Here is a 12,411-nt window from a genome sequence, read left to right as displayed (position 1 = left end):
CTGAGGACCTCTGTGATCATCCCTGGCGCAAATGAGACCCTGAAGATTCTGGCCTGGGCCATGGGAGCTGGTCTGGTGATCCAGTTACATGCCCTACTCCTCTTGCCCTGAGAGACTTGACCAGAGTGGCCTGGCTGTGGGTGAGGATAGATGGCTTTGAAAGGGTGGGACTCCAGCAGAGGAGGGCCCCATGAGCCCTGGGGATCTGGGCTATGGAGCTTCCAAGTGCCTCAGAGCAGCCTGGCTTGGGAGTGTGCCCCACCTACTGGTAATAGCTGGAACTGCTAGAGATGGGTCTTCCTGAAAGGTGGAATCTGTTCCAACCCTTGCCCTTCACTGTTGCTCGAAGAAGTGTAGTCCACCTGCTGGAAGGGATTCTGTTCCAGGAGCTCAGCTTGGAGCTATGAACCATTTAGCAGGCCCCACTGGCATTTAGAGGCCCTTGAAGATTGGGACATGGGGAGAAGCTGTAGGCAAGGACCGGACTGGGTTGTTGGGTGGGTGACAATACCTCTCTGAGCCTCACAGCCTAGTCAGCCCATCTAAAGTGGGACCAAAATTGCCATTCCATAGGGTTGCTAGGAAGGCTGAGTGAAATAGTGGGTATAGAAACTGCAAAGTGCTGTATGGTTATGGGGCCATTGCTGATGGTGACTGGAATCCCTGATCCAAATACAGACTTTGTGGGGGCTCTCCTGCAAGAGTGTGTCATCAGAGAGGTCCTAGTAGCTTCCTCATATGTTGTTGGGCCTCATCTGGACCAAGGGGAAGACAGGGGGACCTTAAATCAAAATAGGGGCTCCAAATTTTAAGAAGAGTTCCCATTTCCCAAACCCAGGTTTTCATTTCAAAGATAACTTTATGAAGGGCTAAGACCCAAACTGCAGGATTGAACTATTGCTTAAACCAAAGACACCCGGGGCAGATTTGGGATCAGAGTCTGAGTGGTATGGCTCCCCAGCCTCTCGATTAAGAGTCTCTGGAGTGAGAGTGGTATGGTTCCACATCCTCTTGAATGAGAGCAGTGAGAAAAAGGTCCAAAGCCAAGGTGCTGGCTGGCCGCTGACTGTGGGCCTTCCTCCCTTAAAGGGCCACAAGGGGCAGTTCCTCTCTCTCCTGCCCCACTGGCTCCTTCCTGATCTAAGCCACAAACCCTGAGGGTGTGGGATTTACAAAGCTGGGCTATTTACAGGCTCTGTGTGTGTGTTTCTCCTGCTTCCTCTCTCTCCCACTTTTCCTATCTCTGTCTCTCCTTCCCTTCCTCCCTCTTTCCCTTTCCTCTGGCCCTGGGCCTCCCCTGCAGTCCCGGAGGACCCAGGACACCTCTCCGCAGGACTTGGCACCTGAGCCTGGGACGGCCACAGGCTGGGAAGTGTTCACTCAGAAAAGCCTCGCAGCGTCTCCTGAGGTTACTGTCGGCACTTCCCCGCCCACACACAGCCACTCTAATGGTCTCAAGAAAACCCTTTCTCTGGGGTGAGGGGGGTGGACCAGGCTCTGCCATGCAGGTGGAAGCAATGGGTAGCCCTTGTATCCCCATGCTGTGACAAGTGATTGTCCCCATCCCAGGGATCCATAAAGGGCCAGCCCCTCCCTCATCCATTGTTTTTCCAGGAATCAGACTGAGACCATATTCTGAGAAGACAGGACAGTCTGAGTCTGGCTCTGGCTTCAAAGGAGAGGCTGAAATGATCTCCTTCTCTTGGGCCCTCCTGACTTTACAGGCAGGCTCTGATGTCTAAGCTTGGGATCAGGGGTCATGGCACCTAAATGCCTTCTGCCCTGAAGTCTTTTCTCTGTTCAGAAGCCCGAGTAAGGTCTAACAGTGGCTGTTTAGGGGATGGCTTCTCATTCATCCTCCGCCTTCGTCTTCTCTAAACTCTTGGCAGGCGGACAAAAGTGGGCATCTGGCTCCAAGGAGATTCCTTGGGGTTGAAGAGATGTTGGCCAGGCAAGTGTTCTAATGAGGAGAGCATCACTTCTGTGCCCAGGATGGCAGCGGGGAGGTTGGGAGGGCTCCTAAGTCCCGCTAGGCATGGCATCCAGGCCCAGGGAGTGGGGGGTGGCACTGTATCTTCCTCCCTGCCAAGAGCTCATAGACCATGAGGATTGGGAAGTACTGACCAATCATCTGGGTGGAACTTCCTTCTCCCTGATATCTGGCCCTCCCCTTTTGGCATCTCCCAAAAAGTACATATGAGGGCATCTCCCTTTTTAAATTCCCATGGAAAAAATTTCTAGCTGCTGAAAAATGTGCTGAAACTCTAAAAGAGACAGAAGTCAGCACATAGGTGGTAAAACAGAAATCACAGTTCCTGTCCGAAGTTTTCTTCAATATGAAACTAAAACAACTACCAGAAGTCAGACAGGAGTCAGTAGCATCCCAAGGTTAGGGAAAAAGTGATGCCCTGGAGCACAGAGCTGCTCCTAGAGCCAAGGACAGGTGCCCATACTCTGGAGCAGGGGTGGTGGGCAACATGCGCCCTTCATCAGCATCCCTGCAAATCGTCCATTCCAGCTCCTTCCACAGAGGGGGCTCTTATCATTCCAACCATACCATATCATATCAGCAGACCATTTTGTCTTCAGTCATCTGTTGAGAAGTGTTCATGTTGAATTAAAACCTGCCCTTCTGGATTACCTGTCTGTGGGCCTTGCTCTACCCCCTGCTGCCCTTAGATCTGCTCTGCATCCTCCTCCAGGACAGTCCTTCAGAGTTAAGCACCTCCTCTCCCCCTGAACACTCCTCCTTTCTTCAAAGGTTTCTCCCAGGTTGTAGTTTCTAGAGGGCTTCTTGTCCTGCATCCCCTCTTCTGGGTGTCTTCTGTAAAGAGCAGGGCCCAGAATGTGACCCAAAGCCCCAGGTGGGGACTCAACAGCCCAGAGACCACAGAACTGCCTGGTGGGAGATTTTCTCCCTGTCATGGCTTGGGTGGGAACAGAACTGGCTCCATTTCCTTCTACAGCTTCAGCTCCTTGCCGCAGTACTTCCAGCTGATAGCAGGGGGCGCTCTGAACAGGCACTGCAGGTCCCCTGGCTCTGTGGAAAGAATGGCGACAGGGCTACCAGACGTCCCATCTGCCTTGTGTAGTAGGGTCAGAACAGCTTTCAGACAGGTGCAGTCCTACCGGTGCCTTCGTGCCAGTGAAGTTCTCTCTTTTTTGCTCTCAAGTCTTTTTTTTTCTTTTCAGGATTTTCACTTGTTAAAAGCAGAGCCTCTTTTTCCCTCACTGCTCACTCTGTGATCTGTGTAAGTCACTTCCCCTCTGGGGAAACCTCAGTTTCCCCTTCTGAAATAAGGGTAACAGTATCTGCTTTCCACATCACCATTTGGATTAAATTTAATCTGACATTGCCTGGCACAGATTAACTAAATATAAGTATGTGTTTCCTTTTTCCTTTCTGCAGAATTTTTCTTTCTATACTGTGCTAGTTCCCACCCCACTCAGCTTAATTTCTAGGCTTCTAGTTTCTAGGAACTAGTTTTTGGTTAGACTTGGGGCAAGAATATTCCAGAAGGGGTCTCCTTGCCCATCTGTGGCCACCATTGCCAGGCTGATGATGTCACTACACGCTGAAATGGGGGCCACTGAGGGTGCCTCCTTCCTCAGTAGAAGAGAAAAGTGACCTGGCTTCTATAGGCTCTTGAAGCACTTTTCTTTGGGATGGTTCACATGGTATTGTCCTGAGACTTAGCAACCTGCAGTAAAATCCCAGAAATCTACACATGGGCCTTCTACCTTCCGCTTGTCTCTCTTACCTGTTGGCAGGATCCACAGATGGGACAGGACTCTTTCAATGAAGTTTCATTCCCTGAGAACCATGGAGATTTTGCTAGCATGGATTGAGGGAGTGGAGGTGAGAGTTTACAGCGCTCCCTGATCTTTCAGAATCCTTCAGATCTAATGGGGTCTGACAGACTCTTCATCAGGCCGTAACCTGAGTCAGAGCCCAGTCATATAAATCTCTCCCCTCCTGCTGGGAGCAGCTTCTGGCACATCTTACCATGGAGGCACTTCCCAGAACTTGGAGTCAGAGACTGGATTCTAGGCCTGCCTTTTCCCCTAGCTCACTCTCTGACCTTGGACATGGTACTTACCTTTTCTAGGCCTCAGTTTCCACATCTGTACCATAAGAGGCTTGAGTCAGAGCAGTGGTTTCAAAGGAGGGTGATACCTTGACACTAGGGCAGCCGAGGCCTCCCCCTTAAACATGGCAGCCTGTATTTGGGTTACATATTGGACTTCCATTGAGATTTTATGTGAAGAACGTATTCTTCGGCTGCAACATTAGAATTCCAATGGCCTTCTTGATTTTTTTAATGATTCTGAAGTCCATCATTCCCTCCTAAGTATTGTTTGACGGACTGTAGGAAGGATGTTGAAAGCTGTTTTGTCGACAGTTTGACAGTGCTACCCTCTTGTTGGTGCTTTTGACAGGTGATAGATACTTGGGTCTTTAGATCTTTTCCTTCCATGATGTCTTCTGTTCAGCCCTTTTCTACTCTTTCTGTGGATTTTGTGTAGAATTCTCCAAGAATAGGCTTTGGTATTCTTTTCCCTGGGAATGAACCCTACAAAATTCAAGCTGTTCAAGCCATTGTGGTGACTGGCACTGACTTGAGCTGCGCATTTGGCATTTTCCATTCTAATCTCTTTCCTTCCCAGGAACTCTTGCAGAAAAGTCAGATTTTAGGCTGTAGCCTGTGGAATTTAATTCAGTGCTTTCCCTCTTGACATTAGATCACAACTGGGATCCGTATTCTATAGGTTGTGAGATAAGTCAGCAAGGATCTTAGGAATCAAAAATCAGGCACTCTTTTCTTGACTCTACCATGAACTAAATGTGACCTTGGGTAAGTCACTGACATTCTCTAGGCCTCAGTTTACACATTTGCACAATGAGGAAATTGGACTAGAAGATTTCTTAGGAGTTCTTTTTGTTCTAATCTTCAAAGACTCCATGTGATGTAAGTTACTTTCTCCTCTGACAGTGGCAATTGTATTATTAAAAAAGGAAGAGGAAGAGTCCTGGCCCATCTGTGGATCTCCATTGTCCCATGATTAAACATGGGGAGGGCATGAGACCCCATCCCATTTTACCAAGTTGGGGTAGTGGTTGAGGGGAGTTGGTAAATAATTTGTTGGGTGCTTTGACGGGAAGGGTAGCCTTAATGAGGCTGACTAGCATTGTCAAGCCTTTCTCCCCCAGCCAGTTCTGGGGACATGTTAACTTTTGGTGGTAGGTTGGTCCCTTCTTGCACAGGAAACAGTGACCTGTTTTTCATGTGCCTATATTTCATGTTAACTCTTCTTGCTCCAATTGAAACACAGGGTTCAGAGCATTGGGTATTTATAGAAAGACAGTACACTAGGCCAGAAGAACTCAGTCTCCTAAAAGCGGCCACCACGCAGCAGGAAGAAAGTAAGGCAGGCCTCACAAATATCCTTGCTGATGGCAGACTCTCCAAGGTAAACATCCTGGTGGACAAGTTCAAAGTTGAAGTGGCCACAGAAGAAATGGTGGGAGTCAGAAGAGCAAAGACCCAGCAACAAGGAAGGATGATTGCAAGCCCTGAAGACTTCGAGTCAGTGTGGGAGGAAGGCCCCTGGGTCAGGGAAGGCCCAGGAGGGCCTTCTCTGGCTGCAGGCTGCACACTGGCAGAAAATCTCCTTGAGGGCTCCCAGTTGAGGGTGGGCACTGGGGAGGCGACCATCAAGAAGCGCTGGATCTCAGGTGGTCAGCTGGAGGGCCAGATGGAACTGAGGAAGGAGCTGGAGGAGATCCCGATTTGTGGAAGATCTGCTGCGTCAGGGGCCAGGCCAGCAGAGGCCGAGATCCCCTCTCCAGCCTCCGACAAGGGAGGACTCCAGTCGTTTCTACTGGACCCAGCCCAGTCAGAAGCCAGAGCCGACTCAAGTGATGAAACTGAACCTTCCTTTGCAGAGCGGAGCTTCTACTTAAACTATGGAGAGAAAGATTCTGAAGACCAAGTCCCCCCTCCACCTCTGGATGCCCTTCCTGTTGACGAGACCAGGATAGAGCTCCCAGAGAAGCTCCTAGAGAGCTCTGAGCGGAATTCCTCAGGGCTACAGGGCTTTGCTGCAGCTTCCAGCAGGGATGAGGATGAAGAGAGTGAAGCCCACACAGCCTCCTTAGAGGAAGGGGCAGGGATCCGTGGGAGCCACAGAAGACCAGATGGCCTGGAGGTCTTTGTTGAGCAGCTTGGTAAGGGACCTTCTCCAGGGCAGACATTTGCTGAGGACTGGGAAGAAGCTGGGCGGGGGGTGGAAAGAGAATTTAGCCACCCAGCATCCAACATAGGCACAGAGGAAGAGACCCCCAAGAGTGGAGATTTGATGGAAGAGGCTGAGAAAAATATCCCAGCAGGATGGAAGAACCACTCACCTCACAGAGGAGGAGGCATGCGCCCAGACCTCCCAGCCTGCATCGTTCCACGGTCCATCCCTCCTAATGATGTCAGGAAGCCAGCCAAACCGGACAGAGGCAGCTTCCTGCCCCAAGACAGGGGACTGGTTCACACACAAACAGGAGACCCTGCGACGGAGGACAGCAAGGCCTCAGCGTTTCTTCAGATGGAGGTGATCACCCCCGTCCCAGCCTTCCCTGGTCCCTTTCAGGCTCAGGCAGCTCCAGAGGAAACTTCTCCAAGCCCAGTCCCTCGTGGATCAGGGGAGCCTCCACACCTTGGGGATCCTTTTGGAGAACAGTCCCCTGCTTTTCTCAAACATGCCCATCCTTTTAAAGAGAGCCCGGAGCCTAAGGACCACGTAGGACTGTTCGTGACCCTGGACAGAGGAGAGCGCAGGGCACCTCCCATTGCCAGCAGAAAGCCCAGAGTTGTCTCTGAAGAAGCTGAGGGAGCTGTACCCCTGGCGTTGGTGTTCCCTCCAGGGAAGCAAAGGGAGATGACCTCTTTCCAGGCTGGGGGCCGAGAGGGCTCCCTGGAAGATATTAGCAAGACCTCAGTGGCCAATAAAATTCGGATCTTTGAGACCCATGGAGCTGAAACTCGCCGAGTGAGTCAAGGCGAAACCAGGGCCCTAATAAACGAGTTGTCTCCAGAGACCTCCATGGGTCAGGTAGAGCAACAGCGGAATAAGCTTTTGGATCTGGGCTTCGTCCAGCTCCAGTCCCCAGGGGACTTTGCTGGCCCCAAAGCCAGCCATTCCTCAGTGATGCCACTGGCTGCCAGACACTTCAGGGAGGGCATTTCTACCACATCCCAACAGGAAGGATGCACAGAACTCGAGCTCGTGTCCCCTGATTCAGGCTGTGAAACTGCGCTGGAGGTAGCCACTGGGGGAACTGGCCACGTGAGCCCCTGCCCCCACCGCTGCCCCCGAGCTGGGGGAGTAGACCGCATGCTGCGTAGCTCCGTAGTAGCATGTTTCAGTGGCCCCTCATCATTACTGCGATCAGAGGCTGCTTGTCCATTCCTATGAGTTCTTTCCCCTAAACCAGCCTGAGAGTAGCCCAGGCGGAATGATGGGTTCATCTGGTTGGCCTGTGTTAGCTTAGCCACAGAGACCCTCGGCTTGTGGTGTGACCTGGTGCCCAGAGGGTCACACAGCCCCAGTGGAGAAGGTTGGCACCACCACCAGCAAACTACACACTTGCTTTGCCTTGCTGTCCCCACCTGCTGGGCTCCTACCTGTTTTGCTTGGCTTGTCCAACGATCTTCCTTCACCCTTTCCCTTCCCTGGCTCTCCTGCCTTGGGGAAGCTGACAGTCCAGAGGTTTCCATCCTTTGCTTCTGGTTCCCTCTTGGTCCCACTGCCAAGTTCCTTTCTGCCTCCTTAAGACTAACTATCTTCTCTAATCCAGAACACATCCGGAGATGCGGTCAGGGAAGAGAAGCACATCACCAGCTTAGCAGCAAACCCCCCTGGAAAAGGGGGGCGCCTGAGATTCGCCAGCCCCTCGGGCCCTCAGGTCTCTGCAGCCCCTTGGTGCCCTGATGACCCAGTCATCTTCACCTGGCCGGGGTGCATCGCTGCCTTAGATTCCCACCTGCTCGGGCAGTGCCTCTTGTGGCAGCTCAACTCTCGCTTGTCTGGAATGTGTCCTCACACCTCTCAACCTTCCAGAAACTAAAATGGAAGTTAAGTTTAGCAAGTGAATCTCTAAGTGCACTGAATCTCTAGAACCTGAAGCCAACTACTTTAAAAAATATTTGGTGGGTGTTAGATTGGGCTTTAAAAAGAACGTCATGAAATAGCCAAAAATGTGCATGTGGTGTTTAATCCCTGACAGGCCAGTTGAGAGGTATGTATGTCGGACAAGAGTTGCTGGTTCCCCTCCAGCGTTTCCTTGGCCTGCTGTTGTCAATTACACTGATGGGACTAGAACCTCCACTCCATGGCCTGCCCACTGGCCCCTCATGGAGCTCAGGGTTGAACTGATGCAGCACCCAGCTCCCAGGAATTAACCCCTGTTGTTCCTCCCCCCTAGACGATGCTGATCCCTCCCACAGAGACTCAGTGGAATTGACAAACCATGTTGGCTTCCTCTTTGTTTCTCAAAGCTCTTGGCTCCAGCCTCCCTGCCTCCCCGTCCCGGGTTTCCCTAAATCCCTGGGTCTCCCTCCTTGGTTTCTGTCTCTTGATGTCCACCTGCACGGATGGGCCTGGATCCAGGCTCCCATCCCTGCCTTGCGCACAATGCCGCTTCTAATCAGCTCCCAGATCCAGACCCTGGATGGGGCTTCCTGTCCAGAACGAACTGGCAGGATGTTTGCTTTTGTACTCGCTTTGGCCATCAGCGGGAGACCCTCGGAAAGGAGCGTTCCCCACTCTTGAGAACTTTGCGGTTTTTTAAAGCTTGTTGTCATGCCAAGGAATCTTTCCGGGAGCGTTTTTCGTTTCCTGACCTGCTCTTCTATTTGAGACATTGAAATGGCCCCAGGGTTTCTTCTGTCATTCACCATCTTGATTTCTCTCTCTCTTTCTTCCCACCCCACACCCCTGTTCCTTTGATTTTTATCTGGCCATAGAGAGCAGGGCTAAGGGAGGGCTCAGAGGAGAAGGTCAAACCGCCCCGTCCCAAGGCCCCAGAGAGTGACACGGGAGACGAGGACCAGGACCAGGAGAGGGACGCGGTGTTCCTGAAAGACAACCACCTGGCGATTGAGCGTAAGTGCTCCAGCATCACGGTCAGCTCCACATCCAGCCTGGAGGCTGAGGTTGACTTCACGGTCATTGGTGACTACCACGGCAGCGCCTTTGAAGACTTCTCCCGCAGCCTGCCTGAGCTCGACCGAGACAAAAGCGACTCCGAAACTGAGGGCCTGGTGTTCTCCCGGGATCTCAGCAAGGGGGGCCCCAGCCAGGAAGACGAGTCTGGGGGCATCGAGGATAGCCCAGATCGAGGGGCCTGCGCCACCCCAGATATGCCCCAGTTTGAGGTACAGTGGAGCATCCTGAAGACCTGGGCCTGGCGGGCACTGCATGTTCAAAGGGCCCCGGGCCATCTGTGAGAAGACTGAGCCACCAGCCTGCAGCCCAGAGCCCCTCAGCCTGAAGCTCTGTCTCGTGTTGCATGACTGTCCCTCCGCAGAACAGCATGGTTCTGTGCTCGCATGTTTGCCATCTTGGTTTACCCCTAACATGCACTCCTTGGCGTTTTAACCCTGTGACCCCATTGCTTGCCTGAGGTCAAGCGATGCCAGACAGTCTGGTCTTACTCGACTCCTCCTCTCCCTGCCTGTGTTGCATGGCACCTGCAGAGAGCATGGGCTTGCGGACTCGCGGGGCTCCTGCAGCCTGGTTTGGAAGCTGGTGGCTTTTCCTGATCCTGGCCCAGGCTCCTCTCCCTGGGGCCTGGGCTTCCTGGGGAAGGGGCAGCAGTTTAAATTCATCTGGCCCTGGGGTCTTGGGGTAGCAGTGGAAACTCCTAGAGAAGAGGAAATGTCCGCATGGAGGGGGACACAGGGATAGACTGTGTCTGGGTCTCTCTGCTTTGTGTCCTTCCTTCAGAGGATCTTTGTCACGTGATTCCTCTGCCCCCTCATCTCTTACAGTCCCAGTCTACCTCCTACCACACTCTCCTCTCCCCCGTGTTCCAGGCATTGAAATATGAGCTCATCTACTCTGGGCTTTCACTCCATGGTGTACTCTCTGGGTAGAAGGTTTTCCCTCCCTTTCTCTGCCTTGCAAACCTGTCACGTTCCAGGACCAAGTTCAGATATCACTTCCCTAGCAAATGCTTTCCTAACCACCCTGGGCAGAAGTGTTGGACCTGCTGCAGCCCCCTTGCTCTGTAATGTTTCTGTTCCCGGCATTGTCCCAGATAGTCAGGTTAGTGGCAGCCAGGTCTGCTTTCCTACTGGGTGGCAGCTGCTCTAAGCCTGCCTATAGCAGGCACTGATAGATGACTAACTGGATAAATGGCTAGATCTCAGGGTGACAGTAATCTGTGAGAATCCTCTCACTGCCTTCCCAGCCAGATGACAAGCTATTTCATTCATTCGTTCAGCTCACATATGTTAATATGCTAATAGTCATGTGAACTAGCCTGGATGGAGGACTCTGAAGAAACTGATCATTTAACTGAAGCCTTTTGGAGTAGAGGTTGAAAACTGGTGGCTCCAGGCCAGATCTGGCTAGCAGAGGTGTTTTCTTGGACCTTGATTTAAAAATAAGGATGTTGAATATAAAATCCACAGTGTTGTTGTTTTTTTTTTTTAATATCATTAAGAAAATCCGATGATCCAGTCACTCAGAGGCCATGGCCACAGTTGGTCCCTACATGTTCTCCAGTTCACTCCAGTCCTTCGTAAGCCCACTTCACCCATTTCCATCTCCTGCCTGGCCTCTGTAGGCATCCAGTTGTATGACTCCTGCTCTCAAGAACAGTTCAAATGAAGCAGCTGGGAGGTGATGGCATAATCATCGAAGTCATTCAGGATGTATATAAGGAAAATACTTAGTGTGGGGCCTGACACAGAACATATTAATTGAATAGTAGATGTTCTTTTAATGGTAGCCTAAAACACAACTTATGGCCACCATGAGGTTATGTGGCTGCAGGGCCATGAGCAGGCCTGTCTGGGTACTGCTGATAGTTCTGGCTCTCCCCTTGGCTATTCGTCTATGACATCTCACCGTGCCTCTTTGCCCTGACCTGCGTGCCCTTCCAGAGACTTGGCTGGCTGCAGGGATGGGGGCTACACTGCATTTGGCTGTGAGCAGGAGCCATGCAGGGGCTTGGGTTATGGAGTGTTCTCTCTCATCTCCTTACAGCCTGTGAAAACAGAAACCATGACTGTCAGCAGCCTGGCCATCAGAAAGAAGATTGAGCCAGAGGCTGTATTGCAGACCAGAGTCACCACTGTGGACAGCACCCAGGTAACCCGTGCCTTTCATTGCACCCTGATCGTAAGCATTGGACATTTAAGGGTGGGGTCCCCACCAAGGCCAAGCCCCTTGGCCAACCCTTGCTACACTGTTTTCCCAGAGCCCCCATTTTAACCCCGATGCTCTTCTAAGCTTCATTGTCCTCCCTGAGCTCTAGAAGTGGGTAGTGGAATGATTTTCTGTCCTGGGCAGACCACGCCTCTTAAAAGCCTCAATTTCCCATCTCTCAAATGGGAATGAGCATGTCTCCCTTGTCTTTCTGGGAGTGCCGTAAAGGCTAGTGGCTAGTGGACTAGACTGTGGCTTTCAGATTGTTTGAAGGGGTTCGAGAGGTTTCTTGACGTATCCCTGGGAGAGAAGAGGGAGACATCTCAATCCAGCTTTTGTTAGGATGGCTCACATTGGATCATTTTTTGACGTATGCGGATTCCATATCAGATTGGCAATGTGAACAAAGTGAGAAAAAGATAGAAAATCATTTGTCTTAGCAAGAGGAAATGTACGTGGTCCCCTGGAGAAAGTGGTCCTAAATAGACACAGGTGAACTGCAGGTGTACAGGTGCATGGTACATTTCCTAAGTTTCTTTTGTGGTTTTTAAACTTTGAACCTTGAGATTGTAGGTCTGATACCCTCTAGGTTCCTTGTGGCCAGAGGGGCTACAGTGCAGGGAGAGGAGACTAGTCTGTGTTTTAAGAACTAAAGTAAGGTGTAAACCAACACAATGTGGGCAACTCTGTCATTTCCAGAATACACCCCCCCCCAACTTTTTATCACTTGCATGATGGTCTACATGGTAGCTAGTGCAATGGTCAAGATGCTCAAGTTCTGACGAGCTGTGTGATTGCAGGCAATGTGCTCCCTCTCTGTCCTATTTTGTTTCAGTAACACATGTTTTATTTTGCTTTCGTATAGAGAACTATAAAGAAAACTAAAAAAGGCCCCCAATTCAACAGCCCAGTAATTCTCACTGACATCAAAACAACAGCATGGGGTGCCTGGGTGGCTCAGTCGGTTGAGCATCCGACTTCGGC

The 12,411-nt window shown here is 51.4% G+C and overlaps 1 protein-coding gene across 18 annotated transcripts in view; it reads left to right on the top strand.

Annotated features, from left to right (window-relative positions):
* The window catches only part of EPB41L1 (erythrocyte membrane protein band 4.1 like 1), a 72,800-nt gene that overhangs the window by 40,973 nt on the left and 19,416 nt on the right, over positions 1-12,411 (top strand). For 8 of the 18 annotated variants that reach the window (XM_027070000.2, XM_027070001.2, XM_027070002.2 and 5 more), the window contains exons 15-18: positions 7,255-7,338; positions 7,850-7,957; positions 9,018-9,428; positions 11,266-11,370. In XM_027070000.2, coding sequence (XP_026925801.1) covers positions 7,255-7,338; positions 7,850-7,957; positions 9,018-9,428; positions 11,266-11,370 — 708 coding nt within the window. The remainder of the gene's footprint in view (positions 1-7,254; positions 7,339-7,849; positions 7,958-9,017; positions 9,429-11,265; positions 11,371-12,411) is intronic. The other 10 variants (XM_027070003.2, XM_027070004.2, XM_027070006.2 and 7 more) reach the window with 4 other exon arrangements.

Source organism: Acinonyx jubatus, chromosome A3, assembly GCF_027475565.1.
Source record: "Acinonyx jubatus isolate Ajub_Pintada_27869175 chromosome A3, VMU_Ajub_asm_v1.0, whole genome shotgun sequence".
In the NCBI taxonomy this organism is placed as follows: Eukaryota; Metazoa; Chordata; class Mammalia; order Carnivora; family Felidae; genus Acinonyx; species Acinonyx jubatus.
This window is presented reverse-complemented; position numbering and strand designations above follow the sequence as displayed.